This window comes from Mirounga leonina, unplaced genomic scaffold (assembly GCF_011800145.1).
Source record: "Mirounga leonina isolate KUSES-001 unplaced genomic scaffold, KU_Mleo_1.0 Mir_91, whole genome shotgun sequence".
NCBI classification, from domain to species: Eukaryota; Metazoa; Chordata; class Mammalia; order Carnivora; family Phocidae; genus Mirounga; species Mirounga leonina.
Window position 1 is genome coordinate 27,928,828 of NW_023270839.1, and position 26,297 is coordinate 27,955,124.

The following is a 26,297-nucleotide window of genomic DNA, read 5'->3' on the forward strand; positions in this document are numbered from 1 at the left end:
TAAAGGGCCTGGCACAGACCAACAGTGATAGATGCCACAAAAACAGGATTATGATGAATTCAATGTTGTGTACCTCTTGTTCAAAATAATAACATAAAGAAAAAGAAAAGGCATAAAGTGGGTGGGAGAGGGGCACCTGGGTGGCTATAGTCAGTTAAGCGTCTGCCTTTGGCTCAGGTCATGATCCCAGGGTCCTGGGATGGAGCCCCGGCATTGGGCTCCCTGCTCAGTGGGGACTCTGTTTCTCCCTCTCCCTCTGCCCCTTCCCTGACCCGTGCCCTCTCTCTCAGTCTCAAATAAATAAATAAATAAATAAATAAATAAATAAAATCTTTAAAAAAATAAAGTGGGTAGGAGCAGTTGCCTGGTTGCTCAGAGTTAAGAAGGGTCTAGAGGTCTAGCTGCTTTTTTCTTTAAATAAAATTTTTTTTAAGATTTATTTTATTTTTTAAAGTAATCTCTACAACCCAACATGGGGCTCAAATTTACAACCCCAAGATCAAGAGTCATATGCTCTACCCACTGAGCCATCTGATGCAATTTTTGAAACTAGCAATATCTAGGGGCACCTGGCTGGTTCAGCCGTAGAGCATGTGACTCTTGATCTCAGGGTTGTGAGTTCGAGGCCCACGTTGGGTTGTAGAGACTACTTAAAAATAAAATCTTTAAAAAAATTTAAAATTGCATCAATTTACTTCTACAGTGTATGAGTTTCAGGTTGCTTAATATCCTCATCAACACTTGATTTTGTCAGTTTAAATTTTAGCCCCTCTGTATGTTGTAATATCCCTCACAATCTCTGCCTTCTCATAGAAGTGTTTAATCCACTCACATTTAATGTAATTATTGATATGGTTGGAGTTATGACTGTCATTTTGTTCTCTATATGGCTCATATCTTTTGTTTGTTTCTCCTTACGTTTTTCATGATAGTGGGTTTTTTTTTTTTTAAAGATTTTATTTATTTATTTAACTGACAGAGAGAGAGAGACAGCTAGAGAAAGAACACAAGCAGGGAGAGTGGGAGAGAGAGAAGCAGGCTTCCCGCCAAGCTGGGAGCCCGATGCAGGGCTCGATCCCAGGACCCTGGGATCATGACCTGAGCTGAAGGCAGCCACTTAACCAACTGAGCCACACAGGTGCCCCATGATAGTGGGTTTTTTATTGTTGTTTTTGGTTTTGCTTTTTTGTGTGTGTGTGCACCATTTTAATTCCCACCTTTTTATTTCTTCAGTTAATTTTTTTTTTAAAGATTTTATTTATTTGAGAGAGAGAGTGAGAGAGAGAAAGAGCACAAGAGGGGGGAGCGGGAGAGGGAGAAGCAGACTCCCTGCTGAGCAGGTAGCCCGATGCGGGACTCGATCCCGGGACTCCAGGATCATGACCTGAGCCGAAGGCAGTCGCTTAACCAACTGAGCCACCCAGGCGCCCTTTTCAGTTAATTTTTTAGTGGTTCCTCTGGGGATGAAAATATGCATCTTAATTCATCACAGATACTTGAGATTAATACTGTATTACTTTCCTACACCTGCTGTAGCAAAGTACCACAGACTGGGTGGCTTAAAACAACAGAGAGGTATTCTCTCATGGTTCTGAGGTTACTAGCGTTACTGCTGGGTGAGGGGTTTTACTACACTCCATTCCAAATCAAGGGAGCCCCTCCAAAGGCAAAGCTGCTGGTTTTCATAGCTTCTTGACTCTGGTAGAATTACCAGGCTATTTGAGCTGGGTGAGGGGAGGATGATGGGAGCAGCCCCAAGCAAGGTTGTCAGACAAATGCTGTTCTTACTCAGAGGTCAGTGGCTTGTCATGAATAAAAACTACTAGTTTGTTGTATGATGTTGGTCAATTTATAGAGCCCTAAAATTGTTTTTGACACTTTTGTCCAGTGTTGTCCTTGCTTTTTTGAGGAGAGAATTTGTTGAGCTTCTCAGTCTGTCATACCAGAAGTCAAAAATTGACTTAAAAAAAAAAGATTTATTGCAATATAATTCTTATAGCATACACTTCACCCATTTTAAGTATACAACTCAATGATTATTAGTAGAGTCACAGATTAAACTAGCACCACAGTTAATTTTAAAACAGTTTCATCATCTCAAAAAGAAATTCCATGCCTCTCGGTTATTGCTCCATCCTGTCAATTCCCCGAACCCAACTCCTCCCAGCCCCAAGCAACCACTCATTTACTGTATGTCATCTCTCTTTTTTCATTAGTTAACCTGGCTAGAGGCTTATCAATTTTATTGCTCTTTTTAAAGAACCAGCTTTTCGTTTCATCGATTTTCTTATTGATTTTCTGTCCTCGATGTCTTTGATTTGATTTTTTTTTTAAAGATTTTATTTATTTATTTGACAGAGAGAGATACAGTGAGAGAAGAAACACAAGCAGGGGGAGTGGGAGAGGGAGAAGCAGGCTTCCCGCTGAGCAGGAAGCCCGATGTGGGGCTCGATCCCAGGACCCTGGGATCATGACCTGAGCCGAAGGCAGACGCTTAACGACTGAGGCACCCAGGCGCCCCGATTTCTGCTGATTTTTATTATTTCTTTTCTTCTGTTTACTTTGCATTTAATATTCTCTTCCTTTTTAAGTTTCCTAAAGTGGAAGCTTAGATGATTGATTATAGGTCTTTCTTCTCTAATGCATGCATTCAATGCTATAAATATTCCTCTAAGCACTGCTTTCACTGCAGCCCAAAATTTTTGATAAGTTATATTTTCATTTTCATTTACTTCAAATATTTTTAAAATTCTCTTGAGATTTCTTCTTTGATCCATGTGTTAGAAGTGTGTTGCTTAAGGGGTGCCTGGGTGGTTCAGTCGGTTAAGTGTCTGCCTTTAGCCCAGGTCATGATTCCAGGGTCCTGGAATTGAGCCCTGTGTCCAGCTCCCTGCTCAGTGGGGAGTCTGCTTCTCCCTCTCCCTCTGCTCCTACGCCCTTCCCTGTCCCTCTGCTCCTACCCCCCACTCATTCAAGCATGCACACTCGCTCTGTCCCTCTCTCAAATAAATGTAAAAAAAAGTCTTAAAAAGTGTGTTTTTAAGCTCCAAATTTGGGGATTTTCCAGCTATTTTTCTATCATTAATAACCTAGCTTAATTCTATTGTTATCTGAGAGCAGACACTGTCTGATTTCTGTCCTCTTAAATATTAAAGGTGTGTTTTACAGCCCAGAATATACTCTATGTTGGTTTGTGTCCCGTGTTCCATGTGGTGTGAGTTTATTTATAAGACACTAACAAAAATCCTTTATTTGCATATCTTTATTTGAACAATTTCTATAATAGCTAGGAGAATACAGCATTAATGATGCACATTTACTAAGGACAACATTAGACAACTACAAATTTAGAGCGTAAATGTCAATCTGATATTGTTTTGGTTTTCATCTTAGCACTAGATGATAACTAGTGAAAACCCATGTTTCAAAGGCTTTTGTTGATATGAGGTGAATTATTAACTTATTTTTTAAAATTCCACGTGAGATATGCTGGGACGGTTTCAGTTTAAAACCAGAGTTAGTTGATAATGCCCTTCACTTCTTAGCATTTCTGCTTCTTTCCTAATGGATGAATATTTTACCTAAGAACTTTTCAATGATTAACTGTATCATGTTTTTCGATGTAGATCAAAATAGAACTCCTTTTCCAGATCCAATAAGGAAAAATATTTGAAAAACTGCAATGTTCAGTTTCATTGTAGTTAAACGGAATATCCATTTCACAGTAAATTAATAATTAAAATTAACAATTCAAATACAATATGTTAAATGTCATGATGAGCTCATTTCTGTGTAACATTGGTAGAGCAATTTAAATTTTCCAAGGGCGCAAAAAAAGTGAACGTTACTCCAGGAGTCCACAAAAAATACATAACCAGCAATCATAAATTACAACATACATATCCACATTTAAAGGAAAAAGTCACCATTTGTTGGAAAATCTTAAATGGCTCAAGTGATTTAGAGAGCCTGAAATGTAGGCTAAAGTTTTATAACATACGGTAACAATAAGATATTTGAAACTATTGACTGCAAAATGCATGAAAATGTACTGACCTACCAAGCATTGAATTATACATACCAGTTTCCACTTGAAAAACATGTTTCTTTCAAATCTCAAGCTGTATCACAATACTAAGGAAATGTTAGTCATTTTCAGTCATTTTAGGAAGCTAATGATACTCATGAAGTTAAGCTAATGAACATTTTCGCTAGACCAAATTAGAAAACTAAAAAATGTACAAAAATGCATTTTGGCAGCTATTTTACAAAGTACCTTTCAATTCGTGATCTATTGAGAAATCTACTGTATATAACTCCAAGTTGATTTAATTTGGGGTAATGCAATGGATTAGAACTTACAGAACTCTTCTCTGTTTTCATTCAAACTTTTATATATAGTACAGGGTTCCTAAAAAATTTTTTTAAAGCATGTCTATGGAAGGCCTTACAGTTGTACCCTTTACCTGTATTAAGAAAAGATCAGGGGGAAACATGCCATTTAAGCATTACCAAGAAGCTAACTTATCTATTTCTTCCATATGTTCATTTGCTTCCTTGTGACACAAAGCCCCCCCAAACTCAGGACCAGTCTCTCTGCCCACATTCACCGGCTCTGAGACTGGTGCTGAGTTCTGATACCTGTTTGGAAATCACAGAAAAGAAAGGAAGGCGAAGTCCCAGGAGGGACAGTCATGCAGGAAGGAGAGACAGGAATCCATGGTTGGAGGCCACGCCCAACCCAAACCCTCCCAAAACCTTGAGAAACAGGGCAAGATATCCTCTCCCGGTAAGTCAGACCCTTACCGAGGAGAAGTTCCAGAGAACTTAAGGCAGCTCTCGGAGGGAAGGGAGCAGGGGTTAAGGCGGTCCTCACAGCACAGCCTGAGAAGAAATCACGCCGCACTTACCCATGAACAGCGGCCCCAGCAATGCCCGGAGCCCCTCTAACATGCATGCCCGGAGCCCCCTCCCAGCTCCGGAGGCAACCCTGGCAGCATGCACACACTGTAACGTTCATACACACTGACTTGTCCATGGCTGGCCCGGGGACAGGCCTCAGGAGGTGCCAGGCGGCTTGGCTGCAGGCTGCTCAGCACACTGGCAGCTCTATGTGGCTCTGAGGAGTGGGCGTTGAGAGTGACCTACCCAACTCTGGGGAGGCTTGCACGCCTTCCAGCCAGGTTGAGATGGCCTGCGTCTAATCAAAGACCTAAACGCAGAGAATTTCACCCTCCAAGGGAGCTCTGACTCATCATAAAAATCAAACGTAGGTATAGCAGGGAACGGACAAGGAGAAAGCCGCCAGGCTCCGGGCACTTCATCTTGTGAGCACGAAGAACCTGGGATGTCGCACTTGCTCAGTTCCTATATGCCAGTTGCCAATTCTGGTAAGAGAGAGAGGGAAAAAAAAGAATACCTCTTGCTGACCCAGGGCACCCCACAGGTACCAGGAGAAACAGAATGTCCCCTGCAGACTTTTCAGTCTCCTGCCTCCACCTGCCCACCGCACGGCCAGGGCTGCAGGCAGGAAAGGGGCACCGCGGGAGGGCAGTGTGACCTCAGCGCATCACCGACCATCTCTTTCTCAAATTATCATCAGCGAGCTACCCTTTCGGCCTTCCGGCACTGTTGTGAGGATACAATGAGGTAACAGAGGACGACGTGTGCCTAAGAAAAGCATAGCCAGATGCAAGGTCCTGGTCTGCACTACTCTCAGCAGGAGATTGTAAGGGTCACACGCTCGTTTCTGCTTTCTGTTTCATCCCAAACAGTTGAAGTTACCCAGGGGATCCTTGAGGATGCCGCCTGGGGAACTCTACATTCTGGTGACTCTGTGTGTGTGTGTGAGAGAGAGAGAGAGAGAGAGAGAGAGCGAGAGCTGGAGGGGCACAGAGAAGGAGAAAAAGAGAGGGGGGGGGAGGCCAGGTGGATATATGACTATTGTGTGAGGATTTCTCAGGATAGAACAGGTGCCCTTTGACCTAGGGTTAGCCGCCCTCACATGTTACTAAAAGATCTGATCTATATTCTATATGACACATAATTACTCACCCAGAAAAAGCCAACTCAACTCTCAATACCCACTGAAACAAAGGCAATAAAGCAAATCGTACAAACTGGCCAGAATCCCCACATATCCTTCCGGTAGGCTTTGGAATGTATCTTTTTGTACTTTTGCACTTGATGATAGAAGTGTCAGGTACATGGAGATTTTTCAAAACTTCCAAAGGAATCGCTTCCTGGATCTGACCTTCCCCCTTCTTTATAGTTACTCTCAGGGCAGGTAGACCAAAGCCTTAACCGAAGAAAAGCTACAAGGAAAACTGCTCATTTTTCAGCCTTGCATTCCCAGATGTGAGCGGAGTCTGTATGTAAGGTGAGTGGGGAGACTGTTGAGAAGGAGCTATTAAGACAGAACCCTGTTCTTTCAAGATCTTTCTTTGAATTCCCACTGTGTATCACAGGGGAGATAGGAAAAAGCAAATTAGTGACGATGTTAAGGAATGTACTGCCAAGAAGCGAGAACAACAATATCAGCTTGAAGGGAGGCCGGGGGGCAACTGAGGACTGACTCCATTTGCTGCCTTGCACACGGTCAGAGTCGGTGAGCAGGCAGGTGATGTGCTGCACGGTTGGGCTGAGGGAAGGGTAAGAGTGAAGGGTGGAACGGGCAGGTGGACGGCTGGGGAAGGTAGGTTTCAAGCCGGGTGAGAAAATGTGGTTGGAGAGAGGGTGAGCTGTCCTCAGAGGGGCTAAAGGAAACCCCTAGTCAGCAGATTACTGTTGCAGCCTCAAGAAAGTAGCACACAGAGTCATTTGCCAGGTATTGGGGGTCCCGGGTTGTAAGGTATTCTTGTTATGACTGAAGATCTTTAGGCTGCTAAGAGAAGTTGATTCAGATCCCCATCTGGGGTCCTGGGTAGGCCTTAGAGGAAGCTGGAGCCTGGAACAGTAGAATCTTTGTGTGACCATCACCGAACAGGAGAGATTCTGGCCCAGGTGTGGAACGGAGGCTCCAGCACTTTCCAGCACAAAGGCAGGAGACGAGAGAGAGACATTTCAGGATACGAGCTGTCTGGGGTGTGATAAAGGGCTGCAATGGCAGGAGGAGCTACAGCATGCTCTTGAAGACCTGACAAGATTCAGGGTGTGCACAGGACATGTTACACAGGGACTAAGCTGGGGAAGGGCCTGAGAGGATTTCCCAGTCCGAGGTGGATAGCCTACACCATGGTGGCATTTTTTTTTAGCATCTCCCCTATGCAATGAGTCAGTTCATTGAAAACCACGTTGACAACTGGGGAAAAGTAAGAGAACCTGATTGAATCAGTAGTGTTTTTGGCTGATTTTGCAAATAAATGTATCCAACCTGGAAGCAGCAGTATATGATTCAATAAAAATTACCCAAACTAATCCACGTTCAAAAAGCATGTAAATCATGTACATTTAAGAAGGATTACAGCTACATCAACTTGTAATTTTACATTTAATTAATCCCCCAGGATTAAGAGGCACCAAATACTGATCTTTCCATATCAGGGTGAACTTACTGAGTAACTGCATCTAGTTTCTCTATAATCCAAGTGCCAAGAGAAGAGAAATTTTAGATATGGAAGGGTCCAACCCTCTTATTGTATAAATGAGGAATGTGAGGCCCAAATAAGTTAACAGTGTTTATCTTTTAATAACAATCTTTATCATGATTTGAAACTGACTTCCATTAATATTGCACATGTTTTAATAAGATGTCATTTTTCATAGACCATCTATCTAACAGTTAAGTTATATAAATCTATGTTTGTGATTCAGAACCAGAGTTTCTAATGAAAGCTAAGAATTTGCTCTTGCACAACCTGAAAGACCCACTGTCTAGGATTTCCAGGAAAAAGTGAGAATATGTTTAATTAGGATTTCAGAATGAAACTTACAGGATCTGGGTCTTATTGAAACATATCCTCTGTAAAATTTAGCAATCTTCTTGTATTTCTTACATAAGTCTTAAAGTATTCCTAATACGATGCTCCTTAAAGTATCTAGTGGTACTGAGAACATTTACAGAACTTGCAAAGCCTAAAAAAAATGGAACCATAGTATTTATTATATACCTTCTTTTGCATCATTTGTAGGATAATCAAGGTTTCAAGACCTGAATCTTCTCTAGATAGTGACTGAGATTAATTCTTAATAAATTAAGAAGAAGAAAGAAAACCTGTCGGGATTGAAAATATGCAGTGCAGGAATCTGGTCTGGGAACTGAAAATAAGTCACTTCACAGAACACTGTACCCTGATGTGATATCCACCCAGGGAAAACGAATGAGCACATCAGTGTAATACATTCTGAATAAATAATGACATCAACAACAGCCACTTTGTCTAATCCTACCCCTAAATGTCAAATATTTTGTCACATTACTACATGACTTCCCAGTGTCTGCTACTTGTGCAGGTGAATCTGTATATATTTGCACATAATCCAGTTAAAACTGATCTGATTGAATTGTAAACAGAGTCGATAAAAGAGAAGCTTATTATTGTAGTGCCTAATAAGAATATCGTTTATATATTAAAGAACACAGTCTGTAGCAGCAATTTAAAATGCTCAGTAAACTACAGTACAAACGGACTTCTATGCTCTATGGCAAACCAGCATTCTCTTAATATCTCTATATCATAGTGACACATAAGGAATTTACTTGACCAAGTACTTTACATATTGCCAGTTTATTTCTTTGATCCAGTTTGACAGCATCAACATAACTGATTCCTGAACTGTCATGGTATGTACTCAATGGTAATTTTTCTTTCAATTCTTCTGGCCCGCGTAGAGGAGGCTCTTTGTAGGTGTCTTCCTAACAACAGCTCATACCTGGAATTTTCATTTTTACCATACCATTTAGATGCAGTGCTAAGGATTTAAAATAAATGCTGGCAGCTGGAGACCTTTTTTTCCCTTTTCCTTCTGTCATTCACCTGCATGTACCTCGGGATACCTAACTGATCCAGGGTGAGTGTTGCTGGTAAGGTAACACAGCACAAAGAAGCCTATCGTTCTTTCCAAGATGATGAAAGTATTTAGGGAGATTTCCGATTAATAACCTCTCATTTGAAAGATAATTAGTACTGTCTCTTTAAAAATGTCTTTTCAGTAGCTCACTGGAAATAATGGGTTCTTATTGTCACTGTTTGCCTTGACATCACATCACCTTCAGACCCGTGATATGAATCCCAGGCCCAGGCTGGCTGGAATCTGGATGGTTTCTAGTGCAAGGGAGGATGGGTTAAAAGGAAAGGTGACAGGAAAGATGTGTTTAGCATCCATGAGCAGCTGAGGAGAGTCTTTCCTGTCTCGTAAACGCATCTGAGATTAAAAAAAGAAAAAACAGAGCATCAGTTCTTTGAATCTATGAAGATTTTTTCCCCCGCCAAAAATCTACCAAAAAGTCCTCAACTAATAAAGAATGTTTATATTTGTTTTAAAATCACTTCCTTTTTCTAATAAGCTGTTATCAAAAAGTTAATGCACTGTTAAAATGAGATAATACAACAATAAAACACATTTTTTCTCAATAAACTGCAAAATTTTCATTCAAAAAACAGTGCTTGTGAATCAAAGAAAAAGAAAGCCTGGGAGATCTTACCTGTATAGTACGAATAAATGATACAGAGACTCTTTCTTCAAACTCATTAACTGGAGTATACAAATTCAACACTTTGACAATCTGTGAGAATGAAATGATCAAAGTTTTCAGCATATTATCAAACACACACTGGGTACTTATAATCTGGAAAAGTAAAAGGATCCATGCATATAGTCTGTAATTCTACTCAGGGCTGGGTTGGGATAAGGGGAGAGAGAGCTGGTCTGAAGGCATATTTACCTTTACTATGTGAATTTTTAAAATAAGAATGTATTAATGTAACATTTATACATTTTAAGAAGTAATACAAATTTGGAAAAACAATAAACTACACAAAAGAACACTACATGAAAAGGAAAAGTGTCCCACTCAATCCTCTCAGTCTACCCCAGTGGCTACTGTTAATGGTAACCCTTGTTTCCAGCCAGCTGCTTTCTATACCTATCCTATGTATAATCTAGGTGAGATGTCTATACTATAAGACACTTAAAGAACATTAAGCAAGCCCAGGAGTCAGCACAGAAATAACTGGCAAAAGAAAAACGGGCATGTTTATGCCTTGCCTCGTGCTGTTGCCACTGTCCTCAAACGCCCTTCCCCTCTTCTCACTTCCTTAAATTCAATGCCCAGCTCAATGGGACCTTCCTTGAACACAGGTATCGCCCCTCGGCACTTCCTTTAGACATCTTACTACAGAATCTGCTTGAACCTCAGATAGTAGAATCAGTTGGGTACATCTGCCTTGCCTACTAAACTGGAAAATCCCTTTTAGGGAAGGATTGTTTCTTATTTTCTGAAGTATCTCCCCCAGCAACAGGTATGGTGCCTTGAGATAGGAGCCCCCTGAGTCATTTATTGAAATGAAGGAACAAGAATGATCTGTCTTAAAAATAGAGAAGTCTAATATCATTCAATTATCAAGTAATATGGAAAATTACTTTTTGGAATACAGGCTGCACAGAATGCAGAGAATGTATACCCCATGAAAGCAAGGACGTTGTTTTGTTCTTGGTTGTAACTCGGTGCCCACAGCATTATGCAGAACACTGTAAACACTCAATAAAGATTTATTGAATGTGGACTGCTGATGACTCTGACTCCCACCAAAACGTAAAACTTTCAGGCAAAATCTCCTTTCTTTAAGATCTGTATAGATCCGTGTCTTCTCTGACACACGTGAAGTCAGCTCAAAGACAAGAGCAATGGCCGGGGGGGACTCCTTATTTCCCTAAGCGTCACCCTTGCTGAATGCTACAGGGTCTCTCAGCAGGGGGAGGCGCTTCACCTGGGCAGTAGTCAGAGCACTGCACATGGAACAGATAGCTTCTGCATCATCATCTGTCTTCTTTTTCACTTGTAAGAGCTGAGCAGCCTGAATGAGAGGTTCCAGGGTTTCCTTAGCCCCGCTAGTCATCAGATTCTTGTCACGCAGCCATTCTTCCAGTTGACTGACATTGTACCTTTGCCACAAAGAGAGAGAGGGAGAGAATGCAAATTTACTGAATGTTGTCATAGATGTCTTCGTTTTTTATGTATGGCTTTGTCAGGAATCTCAGTTAAAATGACAGGCAGTATTTCTGTTCAATTTTCTTAAATTTTACCAGCTGTGCTTAAAATTTTATTATAGCCATGAGGTTTATAATCATAATTATATAAGAGTAAATGACTGGATGATATAATTAACTTCAATGGAAGGTAGAAATAGAGCCATTACAGCAAAAATTATGAAATAAAACCTGCTGAAAGACAAAACAGAACATCCAACATGGCCATGTCCTTATTAAACAGCTGACCAGAAAATGCTTCCTAGCTTGTCTTACAACATCAGAGGAGAGAATCAATAAACTTCAAGTACCCCTTCCTCCTTCAGTCAGACTCCACGGTAGTCACGAAAAACAAGATGCCCCCACACAGACCTTGTGCGGCAGCCCTGTTTAGGGAAGAGCCTGAGTGATGGAGTAGTGGCCTGAGGAAGCCCAGGGATGGAAGGAGAGAAGGTAAGTGGGGGAGGGGGAGCACTGGAAGAGACATGACCCCAAATGTGGAGAGAGATGTAGAAATTACACAGATGCTGAGGTTTCAAGAAGTGGTCAACCAGGCGACAGTGGTTCTCATGCTAAAATGCTAAATGGACACATGATGAGAACTTAACTTTGCAGTCAGGCAAGTAGGAAATAGTCTGATATTATAACAGTGCTTCACATGTACAGAGAAATACATAAACAACCCTTAAAGAGAAATAAACTCCACTACATGAATGAAAGGATTATCTTCTTAATGTTAACTACAATGCACGTGTGTCAGAATGGAAAATTTGAAAAGAATGCCAAGGTTTCCTGAGATTAACTAAAGACTTAGGTAGGAGAGATTCTTTTTTCCTCTCTTGGTGAATATTCTGTTTTAAAATAAATGATTTGCTGGGGCGCCTGGGTGGCTCAGTTGGTTAAGCACCTGCCTCTGACTCAGGTCATGATCGCAGGGTCCTGGGATCGAGCCCTGAGTTGGGCTCCCTGCTCAGTGGGGAATCTGCTTCTCCCTCTCTCCCCCTGCTCGTGCTCTATCTCTCGCTATTTCTCTCCTGCTCTCAAATAATAAATAAAATCTTTTTAAAAAAGAAAATAAATGATTTGCAAAAAAAAAAAGTCAATTCTATTATGATAATGGGTTATGTTGAAGAGCAGCTGGGCATAAAAACTGAGTGCACATTTTCGTAAAAGATACCGGGGCATGTTTCCGGTTAGTAAGAGGTCTATTAGACATGTTCTTGTTGCCATGGTACAAAAAGGCGTTTCGTCAAAATAAATTTCTAAGAGAAAGCAAACATTAGAAATCTTCATGATAAAGATTCGGTATTGTGTTAGGTACAATTAAAACACACGCAAAAGGTGAGGAAGCAGCTATCTCAACTTGAAGTGTTTTTTATCATCTCTCCATTCCCTCCAACAAATCAGTGTCCCGGGGAAGCTGGGTGTCCAGCTGGTGGAGGGGAGAACCTGTTGAAAGGCACAGTCCGGAGCAGTACCGCATGGAAGTGGAGAGGTCCAGCCAGGCAAGAGAAGACAGCTCCATGCGTGCTCTTCCCCGGCTGGGTGGCTGGTGGCAGCAGACATCAGCTACCCTGACCGCAAACAAGCCATCGGCCCCTGCACCGCAGCCAGCAGTCGGCCCGGGAGCGGACAACAGCACGGGTGCTCTCTGCTCACCTGATCTGCATGCCTTTACTCCAGGAGCACATGTCCTTGCGCAGGAGGAGGTTGTTCAGGGTGACGGCCCCAACGATGTAGAACATCTGCTTGACCACCTGCTTGATCAGTTCAGGGTCCATGCCGTGCTGACACAGGACCGAGTGGAAGGAGTTGAGCTGCCGAAGGATGGAGTCCAGTGTGTAGGTGCCCTCGTCTGCGATGCTGGAGGTTCGCTTTCTGAGCCCCGTGGGCTTCACGCCAGACACACCCTGAATGGTTTCGTGCTCCAGCATGCCAGAGACTGCAGGAGGAATTCGAGTGTTAGAAGACGCCTGTTGCACGTGCATACACACCTGCTCACACATGCACACACGTACTCTCATGCATTCAACTTAGGAAAGTGATCTGAGTATCAAAAGAGAGGGGAAAAGAACTTTCCGAAAAAGGGCGTCCAGATTTTAAACTCTAATGAAGAAATAATTCTTTTTTTTTTTTTTAAGATTTTATTTATTTTTTTGACAGAGAGAGACACAGCGAGAGAGGGAACACAAGCAGGGGGAGCGGGAGAGGGAGAAGCAGGCTTCCCGCTGAGCAGGGAGCCCGATGTGGGGCTCGATCCCAGGACCCTGGGATCATGACCTGAGCCGAAGGCAGACGCCTAACTGACTGAGCCACCCTGGCGCCCCAGGACTAATTCTTAAATGCAAAATTTACCATGAAATTGAGAAATCTTAATGGTGCATTTTCTAAAATACAAAGCAGCCGCCTTGTACTAGCACACGCTTGTGATATCTTGGGAGGGTTTTTGAGAAAGATGCACTAGTTAGGGAAAGGAGAAGAGATTCTCCAGGGACATCTGAGCCCCACAGGCAAACCAAGTAGCAAGAACAGCAGGAGACTGGGCAGTGGTCGTGGAGAAGCCCTGGGAGGCGGTGGGTGTGTGGGGCTGGAAAACCGGGCCCTTCCTTGCCCTGAGCTTCCCACAGTAGCAGGGAGGTCTCGGGTTAGTCTCAGCCTCCCAGAACTCAGTCTTCCCAAATTTGGGGCACTCCCCGCCCCCCCCGCCCACTGCACCCTCACAGTGTTTGGCTTATGCCTCCTCTAGGATGGTTGTGGGATGACCAGCCCCTGGCCTGGCAGGCCCTTGAGAGTAGGGGCCACTCCTCATTCATTTTTTTTATCTCTTAGTCATTTTATAGCTTACAGTGCTTACCGAAGCTTCCACAGAACCTCACACTGACACAAAACATTGGCGGTTTTATCAAATCACTGGGAGATGGGGGCAGTGGTTTAAAGTGGGACATCTCAGGGGTAAGCTTCCTGTTCAGCCAATAAAAATAGGCAAAAGTAGAAGATATATTGGCTGAAGTTGATCTTCTCTGCATCTGTGTCACCTCTTACTAGCTGACCTACATTGCTTTGAATACACACCTGTTCGGGGACAACTGAAGAACTGACCCCTGAAGTCATCCCCTGAGAAAAATCACTGCTGTCTCCCATGGCTTCCTCAGCCTTTTATGTTTCTGGTTGGCTAACTGTGGGTTTTCGATGGAAGACAGAATACTAAGGGCAATGAAGAAGTTGTGGGAATGTGGAAAACACATGGGTGGGAAAAGAAAGGGTAGCTGGGAGTAGCCTTAAGAAGCTGCTGATAGGGACACCTGGGTGGCTCAGTCGGTCAAGCGTCCGCCTTCAGCTCAGGTCATGATCCCAGGGTCCTGGGATCGAGCCCCATGTGGGGCTCCCTGCTCCGCGGGAGCCTGCTTCTCCCTCTCCCACTCCCCCTGCTTGTGTTACCTCTCTCGCTATTTCTCTGTCAGATAAATAAATAAAATCTTTAAAAGAAAAAAAAGAAGCTGCTAATAATTTGCCTGAAGATAACAGTTTGATAACTTAAAACAAATTTAATTCAATTCATTCAAAATTAGCAGCCTGCAGTTTATATATGCCTCCTAGTTCCTACTTCATATGTGCTACACAGCCAAAGGAATATAGGTAGTACGGCACATAAATACACGCCCAGAGTGAGTACGCGAATACAAAGAGAGGTATGAGACACACCTAGTTGAACACACACATAGAAACACACACATGCACACCCCAGTCAGTTATCCAGTGAGAAACCACTCCTTGCCTTTGACAACTCCATGGGGGCCTTGAGATGTATAACTCACCATGGAGTGTCCGAGACCTATTCTTGTTGTCATGGTACCCCCGCCCCAGCCCTTTGACTGTAACCTAATAGGCAAAGGGCAAACTCTCCCCAGCCTCCTTTGTTTTAGGTGGGCCGTGAGGAAGCCCTGCGTAGCAGTTTCCTAGACCAAAGTTTAAAGTGTTTTTGAAAACTGGACAAGGAATGAGGTATATTGCTGGGTATAAAGCAGAACCCAAACTCAAGGGGGAGGCATCACCCAGTGGGGAGATTCACTAGATACTGCAGTTTCAATCATGTGGAAGCAGTGATTGTGATGTATCCCAATTAGCCATGGCTGGGGGTCTGGGATTCCTCAGCTAATTTCAGGACTGAGCCTTACTACTTTATGTTCTTTGTATCAAGACATGCCTCCAAACAAGTGTCGCTGCTGCGCACGTGAGGCAGACAGGCTTCGACGTCAGCCCTGCCCTCGCCTTACCGATCATTGGCTGCAGGATGTTCTCTAACACCCGCACGAGCTGCTGGTAGATCTGAATAGCCAAGTCACTTAGCACCTGCCGGTACTCAGCCAGGTCAAAATTGGTGAGGCAGTGTTCATTCTGGCGAGATGTGTTGTGTTTCATAAAGCCCTAGAACCAGAAAGCAAAGTTACTGACACCCAGGAAATGAAATGTCTCTCCTAACTCCTTTGTTTGAGCAGATTCCCCTGCTGTCTTTCCTCTGAAGAGTTTCCATCTGTTCCACTCCTGAATGCCAGACAGTCATTCTCAAATGCTCTGTGTGTTTGTTTCCATCGTAACCCCCTTCCACTTCTTAATCAGCTTTTGAATAATATCTCAACTTGGCTAGCTAGCAGTTAAGCCCTTCCAATAGCCGTGCCAGTGAAACAAGATGGGGGAACTTAATTTGGAAAAAAAAAAAAAGGAACGAGCGTTTTCACTTATGACATAGCACACCTACTGCCAGACACTAAATTACCTCAAGTTCTAATCTCTTAACTTCAGTTCTATTAAATATAGTCCTATTTATAAATACTGCACCTGAAGGGCATACATAATCTTTTTAAAACAGACCAATTTCTACTGAGATCAGTGAATAAATAAAAAATTTCCCTTTATCATATTTCATGGTAACCATACATGATTTTCAATCCAAGCTTAGAATGGAATTTTTTGGTGGTATTAGTTAAAATGGAAAATCAACTGTATAGGCAGATACTTTTGTCAGACATTGCCTACTTGATGGATTCTACCCAAAGCCAAGCACCTGCCTCCCTACAAACTACCTGACAACACGGTCTAGAAGTGGGGACTGATAGGACAGCTAATGGCCTCTCAGAGGAATTCTAGTCTGTCTGTCCCACCTTCTCAGGGACTGCACCTTACTCATTTTTATGCTTTCCAACATTTGCCAGGACAGTCCTCTGCCCTAGCCTCTGGGTGCCCAGAAAATGCTACTGCTCAGCTTCTCTGCCTGCCCTCCAGGCAAAAAATGGAAGGCATGGACAGCCGTGGGTAGGGGCACAGGCTGCAGAGGCGGGCAGCCCCAGAACCCCAGCTCTGCTCCTTCTGACTAAGAGGACCTGGGCAAATTGATGAACATCACCAAACTTCAGTTTTTCATCTGTAAAACTGGGTTGTAATTCCTACCTCACAGAGATGCTGTAAGAATTAAATAACAGAGTGTATAGGAAGTGCTGTCTGATACATACTGAGTAGACCTTAATAAAGAATAATTATTAACATATTACATAGTTTTGAAGTCTATCAAACACCTTATGAATTTATCACTGCAAATAAAAGCAGAATAGGTTTTTGGGCCAATCTAAAGAGATATGGTTCAGTTTGATCACCTTTTATGTATTATGGAAAGCCAGAATTGATGAATTTCTTTAAATAGTTCAATATTTCTCGTATCAGTCCCCTGAAATGCCCACTTCCACATACTGACAAGAGGTTTCATGGCTTGTAGTAATTCATTAACTAATGCCCGTTTTATTTCTGCCATGCTTTCTCATAATACAAACTCTCAGAGGGAAGAAACTACGTTGCTCTCCAATTCACTGTTTCATAAACAATGAACATCAAACAAAGCCATGAGCTTCCAACCCACCTCTGAATTCAGGTTTCTAAATTAACAAATGGGGGGCGCCTGGGTGGCTCAGTCCGTTATCCATCTGCCTTCGGCTCAGGTCATGATCCCAGGGTCCGGGGATCGAGCCCCGCATCGGGCTCCCTGCTCAGCGGGGAGTCTGCTTCTTCCTCTCCCTCTGCCCCTAGCCCCTGCTTGTGCTCTCTCCCTCTCTCACTTGCTCTCTTTCTCTTTCTCTCAAATAAATAAAATCTTTAAATTAAACTGTTAAATGTTCCATGCTTTTAATCTTTTCCTTAAAGAGGACAGAGAAAGTACGTCCTGCTGGTTTTGTGATCAAGGTTTCCTCACCTCCTCGCCACTGTACTGCTTCAAACAGTGCAAAAATCGGCATGTGTTAGAGAGCCAGAAGGACACGGTTTCGAAATCATCACCTCTTTTCTGAAAGAGAGAAAAAGGCTAAATTCGCTTTTCCTTAGGGAAATAGCAACTTGAAAGTCACTAAAAGACACCAGAAGGCCCACTTCTTTCAGTTACATTATAATTACAAAAATAAACCACATTGCAATTGTAAAGTCTTACATCATTGCTAGAAAATTTCAACCCTGTGTTTGTTGGTTGGTTGTTACTTTGCTTGGCATCTATTTTCTTGCCGTTAGAAAAGGATGCCCAGTCATTCAGGTGATGTTAGCTTAGCAGTCCATTTTGGCAGAAAAAAATTCATCAAACCACAGCTTACCCCAACTCACTTCCCTCAGGATTACTCAGGGGGTCAGAAAGGACTAAAAGCACAAAAGGGAATCACAGACAAAGAAGCACTAAAACCCAGATTAGGTGACAAATCTGGTCAATGATAAGATACAACTCCTGAGCAGAGAATCAGAAATGGGATGGAGGGAGTCCTGTGCAAAAGAGGAGAGAGGGAAGCTGAATGGCTCTACATCAGGACCGGGACTCCTGTCAAACAACCGGCTGCTAAATCTAAACAGGGACTCGAGGCAAATACACTTCAATTCAAAACTGGGACTGGAGACAAACTCACATCAATTCTGAATGGCATCCAAAAAAAAAAAAAAAAGGCATCAGTATGCCAGTACCCACTCCTTTTTAATTTTTAAACAATTTGGTATAATAATTAGTCAAATTAGATAAATGTCTTGATGCAATTAGGATGAGAGGGAGAAAACATGATTTGGTTTTGCTGTCTTTGTGGCGTTGACTTAAAAGTTAGTAAACCTTGCAGGCTAAATGTACTAGAGCATCAATACACCAAAAATGAAATGAGTTATATCAGAAGACATTCATCAATTTTTAAATGTTGAATCTTCAGAAACTCCATGCTTTAGTAACCCCTGTAAGGCTAACTCCATACAATATCTGCCCTGTAGGGACAGAGAACCCGTGTTTGTCAAAGGCTCACTACCAGGGGCTGCAGGGAGGGTGTGTTTCACGAGGACAGAGCTTCAGGTGGGGAAGATGGAAAGTTCTGGAAGTGGGCAGCAATAATGGCTGCACAGCAATGTAAACATGATGCCACAATAATGCCACAGAACTATGCCCTGATGGTTAAGTGGTAAGTTTTATGTTTCGTGTATCTTACCACAATTAAAATAGTGCATGAAAGACACCTTAGATTTGAGAGCGTCCACTGTGCATGTTTACTATCCACTCATCTCCACCCTAAATGTTCTCATCCAACTTCAGTTAGATAATCAGAAAGCAAAGTACGTGGAGCACATTCTCTTAGTACCTCACAGAAACACGTGAGTTAACGTTCACTGTTCTTCTAGAGGCAAGAGGAGGATTATGCAAGGTGAGTCAGTGATTACTGAGTTATGCAGGGCTTTCTGCTCTATTACATAATTCTGCTGCCTTCTCCGAGTCTTTCCTCTCTGCTTAGTATGTGTGTGTTGCTTCTCACATGGAACCAGGCATTTCAGGTAACAAGGAAAATTATGGGGTGAGTTGGAGAATAACAGGAAGAAAAGTTGGAAGATAAATTTTAATGTTTTATCAGACATCTTCTTTACGAACAAGCCATGTTGTACTGAACTTCTCTAATACCTTTTTAACTAGAGCATCATATTCCCTATATATATGGACCACACTAAATATTTTTAATTTACTTGTAAGATCTCAAAACAGACTATTTCTGTTTATGAAGAAACTTAATTTACTCTGCAATTTAATGCAATTATATCAAATTAATTTTGATTACTGTTCAACCTGAGCCCCACTGTACAAGAAGGCATACAGACACGTTACAAGAAAGACTGTTTCCTACAGTGAGAGTTTTCAGTGAAGACTGGAAAGTGTTCATATCTGCAACTTAGCCCCGATCTAAGGAAGGAAAAGACCTTGGTGCAGATTCTGTCATCATTTACGTTCCCTACGAGAATTTTGTTGAACATGAACTGACCTTTAATACTTTTTTGATGCTGTTAATTGTTGATGTTAGCAATGACCTTACTTTCTGATCATCATTCAGGTAGTCAGCATGTCGAACACACATGAACAGGATATATGCTGGTAACCCTGGAATCAAATTGACTGCCACACCACGTGGCTTCAGTTCTGAAAGGAAATGAGGAAAAATAATCTTAATAACATTGAAAATCTTCATGAGGAATGCTTTGTGAGATATAAAAGCACAGTTCTCGTGAAAGAATTCAATCATTCAGGGTTAAGAGGTCATATTAAAAAAGCGTATTTTAATAGCTCATCAAGTGGAGAAATTGTTAAGGGTGGGGACCTGTGAATCTTAGAACTCCCAAATTTATATCTCTTGCTCTGACTTCTCACTTGAACTCCAGTTTCATGTATCAACTGTCTTCTTGACACCTCTGCTTAAGCACGTCAAACTGAGTCCATCCCGAACGAAACCAATGATTCTCTCCTTCCAGGAGTTGTCCGCATCTCAGTAAATAGGCTGTTCCAGAATTCTGGCTTCTCAGGCTATAAGCTTTGTCAATATCTTTGACTCCTTTGTTTTCTCACACTACACATCTAATCCAATGATAAATCTTGTTGGCTCTACCTATAAAACACATCCAGAAACTTACTTACTCTACTAGCTACCCTACAGTAGGCCACCATCATCTTCTCCTGGACTGTGGTGATGGCTTCCAGACTAGTCTCCTGATTCATCCCCTGCTCCCCAATAGTACCTTTTTCACACAATGACCAGGTTATTCTATACACAAATGCCACTCTTGTTCTGAAAATCTTCAGAGTAGCTTCTCTTCTGTCATTTATAAAATCAGAAATCTTCACTATGATCTGTGTGATCTGCCCCTGTTCCCCTTTCCCAGCTCACTGTGCTCTAGTAACATTTCTCCCTCTCATCCTAATTGCAAGAAGACATTCATCTAATTTAACTCAGCATGAGTCTCCTTGCTGTTGGCTGAACATGTCAGGCAGGCTCCCACCCCAGGGCCTATGTACTTACTATTTTCTGCCTCAAATGTTCTTTCCTCAGATACCAGTATGATTTGCTTCCTTACTTCCTTTGATCTCTGTCCAAAGATCTATGAAAGAGAACTTCCCTGACAACTTTATGTAAACCACTACACTTGCCTTTACTCTTTATCCTTTGACCCCATTATATGTATATTTTTTCTCTATTCTCCCCAAGCCCCCCAATGTAAGATCTATGAGAATAGGGATCATGAATTACTTTATTCATTACCCAGTACCTAGAAAATGTTTAGCATTTGGTAGGAGCTCACTAAATGTTTATTGAATTGATGAATCTTTGCTAACTCTATTCTTAAAAACCACTGGCTTCTTAACATTTTTGCTAAATGAAGATCATGGTGAAACTTAAGTGCCTCTGCACCTATATATAGTACTTGGTTTAATGCCATGAACCCCAAGAATATTAAATCAAGTATAACTGCCAATCACATTGCTGTCAGCCCACACCTGCCAGGAGGAATGCTATGCAAAGGCTGAACAGAGAGGTTTTCCCTTTTTTATTTTTTATTTTATTTTATTTTTTTTTAAGATTTTATTTATTTATTTGACAGAGAAAGACACAGCGAGAGAGGGAACACAAACGGGGAGTGGGAGAGGGAGAAGCAGACTCCCCGCCGAGCAGGGAGCCCGATGCGGGACTCGATCCAGGGACTCCAGGATCATGACCTGAGCCGAAGGCAGTCGCCCAACCAACTGAGCCACCCAGGCGCCCCAAGGTTTTCTCTTTTTTAGTTCATAATTTTCAGGCTGTGTGTATTCCCAACTCATTTCCCACTCTCCCTAAAGAGTCTTCTTGCAGAACCAAAGGGCTTATTTCCCATCTTGACCCTACACTTCTCTAAAATGCTTCTTCCATGTCCATTTCATTTGTCCAGTCCTCTCCTTCCACAGCTGGAATCCTTCCCTTAATTCTTTTGTTTTTTCCCTATTACCAAAGTGTTGTTCTTGACATCTTTAGTTGTGAAAGGAAGCAAGGAAAAAAATGAAACTCGGGAAGTTAATTGGCCCAGAGCAGTGGTGTTCAACTGTGGATACACTTTAGAATCCTCTGAAAGATTGAAAAAAAATGTATTTGACATGGCCAGGCTCTTCCCTCTACAGACTGTTATGTAATGAGTCTACGGTGGGGACCACACATCAGTACTTCTACAGATGTTCTAATCTGTAGCCAGAGTTAAGAAGGCCTGGTGGATCCTAGGCAAGCCTCCCTGTAGTTTGATTGATAAGGCAAGACTGGGCAGGACGCTAGTACAGCAGGATAATGCACAGTGTGCGAGGATGACGCAATTAACCAGTGTTGAATATTGTAAAAATTAGTGACTAGTCTTTCCCACCACTGACACATGTACCAGAAAGACCCTCTATCCCATGCAGAAAATACTTGCCCAGAATCAGGTTCTTAACAAGCTTTTGTTCATCCTCCTTCTTGTATTCCAGCATTCCTTGGAAATCCTTTTCTTTCCTTGGAATGTTGACTGGACGGATGGGTTCATCAATAATCTGTCCTGGGGATATGTTCTCCATCTGGCCCACTTCATAAGAAATAAAAAGAAGAAAATTATTTTCCAGGTAGAAAAGATACAAGGGTTCCACATTCTAGTAATTTTAAATGAATTTTATAACAATAGAAACTTGCCATATTTGCCACCTAATTATATCCTCTTTAAATACTCTTTTCTGGGGCACTTGGGTGGCTCTGTCGGTTAAATACTCTTTTCTGCTAAAATTAGGTGGATAGATGGCAAAATTATATGGTAATGTCACTCCAACGGCCACTAATGCTTGGCTATTATCAACATCAATGAACCTTACTTGATTCAAGAACTTTTTTGTGGGGGGGTAATAAAGTTTACTTTGTAGTAAGATTAAATGTCCCCAAAGTAAGTGGTTTAACTTCTTGGTTAACTAATCAGTACCATCATAATGGTTAAAGATATTTAGACTTTAAGTAACAGAAGGGGAAAAAAAACAGTATTCTATAAAGAGGCAGCAAGAGTATCAAAGATTCCCCCTCACATTTAGCTCTACAAATCCAGTCATTAAAGAAAAAGAACATTTACTTTAATTAAATGTATCACTGCAATCATTTCAAACCACATCAAGATAGCTGGTAGAATAGGATTTCTTACTTTAATCACCATACATTACATCATTAGTTTTTTTTAATTTTTAATGTTATGTTAATCACCATACATTACATCATTAGTTTTTGATGTAGTTTTCCATGATTCTTTGTTTGCGTATAACACCCAGTGCTCCATTCAGTACGTGCCCTCCTTAATACCCATCACCAGGGTAACACATCCCCCCACCACGCTCCCCTCTAGAACCCTCAGTTTGTTTCTCAGAGTCCATAGTCTCTCATGGTTTGTCTACCCCTCCGATTTCCCTCCCTTCATTTTTTCCCTTCCTACTATCTTCTTTTTTATTTTTTTAACATATAATGTATTATTTGTTTCAGAGGTAGAGGCCTGTGATTCATCAGTCTTAAACAATTCATAGCGCTCAATATAGCATATACCTCCCCCCAGTGTCTATCACCCAGCCACCCCATCCTTCCCAACCCCACCACTCCAGCAACCCTCAGTTTGTTTCCTGAGATTAAGAATTCCTCACATCAGTGAGATTATATGATACATGTCTTTCTCTGGTTGACTTATTTCGCTTAGCATAATACCCTCTAGTTCCATCCACATCGTTACAAATGGCAAGATTTCATTTTTTTGATGGCTGCATAATATTCCATTGTATATACATAACATAATAAAATTAAATTAAAAAAAAAAGAATCTCCAAAATCTGTTCACCATGATAAAAATGTTCTCATACTGATGGTAGTGATAATTTTCCACAACTTTATTAATATATTAAAAACAATTAAATAGTATATGTAGGGTGAACTATATGGAATGTGAATTATATCTCAGTAAAGCTGTCATTAAAAAATATATAAAAAAAAATAAAGACACCCTGAAATATCAAAAAAAAAAAAAAAGAATAGGATTTCTTCACACTAGTCAAAATGAACTATATCATTTTTCACAAAGGCCTCATAAGGCAAAGACCTAGGTTTCTTCTGCTACCTTTCATTCCCAAAGAAATCATAAGCAGATAAAACACTTCTATTTAATATGATTTCCTAAATATTTTTTCTTTTTTTTTGCTTGTTTGTTTTTAGTCAAGTGCTAGAAGTTTTGTGGTTTTTTTTAAGATTTTATTTATTTATTTGACAGAGAGAGACACAGCGAGAGAGGGAACACAAGCAGGGGGAGTGGGAGAGGAAGAAGCAGGCTTCCCATCGAGCAGGGAGCCCGATGTGGGGCTTGATCCCAGGACCCTGGGATCATGACCTGAGCCAAAGGCACCCGCTTAACCAACTGAGCCACCCAGGCACCCCAGGTGCTAGAAGTCTTACCATGAAGTAACCATTAAAGTACAACCACTGGTTAATGACCCTTTCAGATGTTAAAAACTGTCACTATTGTTAGTGGGAAGTGCTAGGGAAGGGTTATGCTAAGGATTGAAAGAAGGAGGTCTCCCATTTCATTGCAAAATTGAGAAGTAAAGGGGAAATGCAAGGGGACGAAAGGAACACAGAGTTATGATGGTGTTTGTGGAAATATATGCTAATAAGCAGGATTTTTTATTCTTTCATCAGCAGGGAGGGGGCAGTTAAAAAATCTATTTGGGGATAGACTGAGTTGAATCTGTTGTCAAACAAACACAAGGCAGATCAGAAGCATGAGAACGTTTAACGTTACTGATTCTCCAAAGTATCAGTGGTACTTCTTGTCACTCTGGGCGATTTCCTGGTTTAGTTCTGGGAAGCCGGTTCCACAGTACAAGGTTATCAGGGAGAACACCAATACTTGCCAGTGTTCCTGCTTATGTGGCCGAGAGCCAGCCTAGTGACACCCGGTCCACCTCAGGCCTGCGGCATCACACACCGGGCGTACCAGCACAGAAAATCACCACCATCCTTCAACACTATGGTATCTAAAGAGGGACCATACTGTGACTGGACAAGTCAGGGCTGTGGGCATCTAGTGCTTCGTGGGCATGGTAAAATGTACATCTCTATACAGGAGACAGGAGATTTAGGCCATCTAGTTTTACACGGATTACTTCTGGAGTTGGTTTAAACACAATAGCCCAGGGGTCTCGCAATCAGCCCACGGTGGCGTCTGCGGGTTGTGAAGTACAAAACTGCCATCTGTGGTACTAGTGGCTCTGAGCCACAGAAACAATTCCGAGGGGAACTGGGAGGAAACAGATTCAACATATCGTGTTCATCAATAAAGGTCCATATTTGGACTCTATCCAACCGGAAGAGAGTGTTTCAAGCCTACTGATTTCATCCACTGATGATGAGATCTACCATTATCTTACATCACACCGAAGAAGGAAAACACTGCCAATTAAACTGCAATGGGTTCATTGACAGTTTTTGAAAGATGCAACCTAATTTGAGATGTTAAGATGTAAAAATTTGAGTACCTCAGAATTTATGAAATATAGCAATATTTTTACTAGGAGATTTCACGTTTTAAAAGAAAGCTTCACTTTCGTTTTGCGAAACCTCTAACCAAGGTATTTTTGGTTTTGTACAAAAACGTCAGAGACAAAATTTGCCATACTTTCATTAAAATTTTCTCTCTGCATTTGAATTCCCTCAGAGATTTGAGTCTTTACAAAAATTCATAGATAAAATATGGATGTCAGCTCAACACGACCTTGATTTATGTAACAAGCCATCTACTAATTAAAATAAAATGTCAAAACGGAAAAAGTCACCTCAAAAAAAAGAACAAGAGGCAGTACCAACTGCCAGGGACCTAATCAATACGGGACATTAATAAGATGTTGGAACTAGAGTTCAGAATGACGATTTTAAAGATACTAGTTAGGCTTGAAAAAAGCATGGAAGATATTAGAGAAATCCTTTCTTGAGAAATAAACTAAAGAGAAAAAAACTTGAGAACTAAAATCTAACCAAGTCGAAATCAAAAAGGCTATTAATGAGGTGCAATAAAAAATGGAGGCTCTAACTGCTAGGATAAATGAGGCAGAAGAGAGAATTAGTGATATAGAAGACCAAATGATGGAAGATAAAGAAGCTGAGAAAAAGAGAGATAAGCAACTACTGGATCACGAGGGCAGAATTCGAAAGATAAGTGATACCGTAAGACGAAACAATATTAGAATAATTGGGATCCCAGAAGAAGAAGAAAGAGAGAGAGGGGCAGAAGGTATATCGGAGCAAATTATAGCAGAGAACTTCCCTAATTTGGGGAAGGAAACAGGCATCAAAATCCAGGAGGCACAGAGAACCCCCCTCAAATTCAATAAAAATAAGTCAACACCCCAACATCTAATAGTAAAACTTACAAGTCTCAGAGACAAAGAGAAAATCCTGAAAGCAGCTCGGGAGAAGAGATCTGTAACCTACAATGGTAGAAACATTAGACTGGCAGCAGACCTATCCACAGAGACCTGGCAGGCCAGAAAGGACTGGCATGATATATTCAGAGCACTAAATGAGAAAAATATGCAGCCAAGAATACTATATCCAGCTAGGCTGTCATTGAAAATAGAAGGAGAGATAAAAAGCTTCCAGGACAAACAAAAACTAAAGGAATTTGCAAACATGAAACCAGCCCTACAAGAAATATTGAAAGGGGTCCTCTAAGCAAAGAGAGAGCCTAAAAGTAACATAGACCAGAAAGGAACACAGACAATATACAGT

At 41.6% G+C, this 26,297-nt stretch overlaps 1 protein-coding gene across 4 annotated transcripts in view; it reads right to left on the minus strand.

The window, feature by feature from the left end:
* Positions 1-7,663: 7,663 nt before the first annotated feature.
* Positions 7,664-26,297, minus strand: part of MYO5A (myosin VA) — a 192,804-nt gene continuing 174,170 nt past the window's right edge. For all 4 annotated transcript variants that reach the window (XM_034994273.1, XM_034994272.1, XM_034994271.1 and 1 more), the window contains 8 exons: positions 21,937-22,083; positions 19,494-19,648; positions 17,426-17,515; positions 15,462-15,612; positions 12,847-13,129; positions 10,929-11,103; positions 9,644-9,724; positions 7,664-9,363 (listed from right to left, as the gene is read on the minus strand). In XM_034994273.1, the coding sequence (XP_034850164.1) occupies positions 9,211-9,363; positions 9,644-9,724; positions 10,929-11,103; positions 12,847-13,129; positions 15,462-15,612; positions 17,426-17,515; positions 19,494-19,648; positions 21,937-22,083 (1,235 nt within the window). In that variant the 3' untranslated portion in view covers positions 7,664-9,210. The remainder of the gene's footprint in view (positions 9,364-9,643; positions 9,725-10,928; positions 11,104-12,846; positions 13,130-15,461; positions 15,613-17,425; positions 17,516-19,493; positions 19,649-21,936; positions 22,084-26,297) is intronic.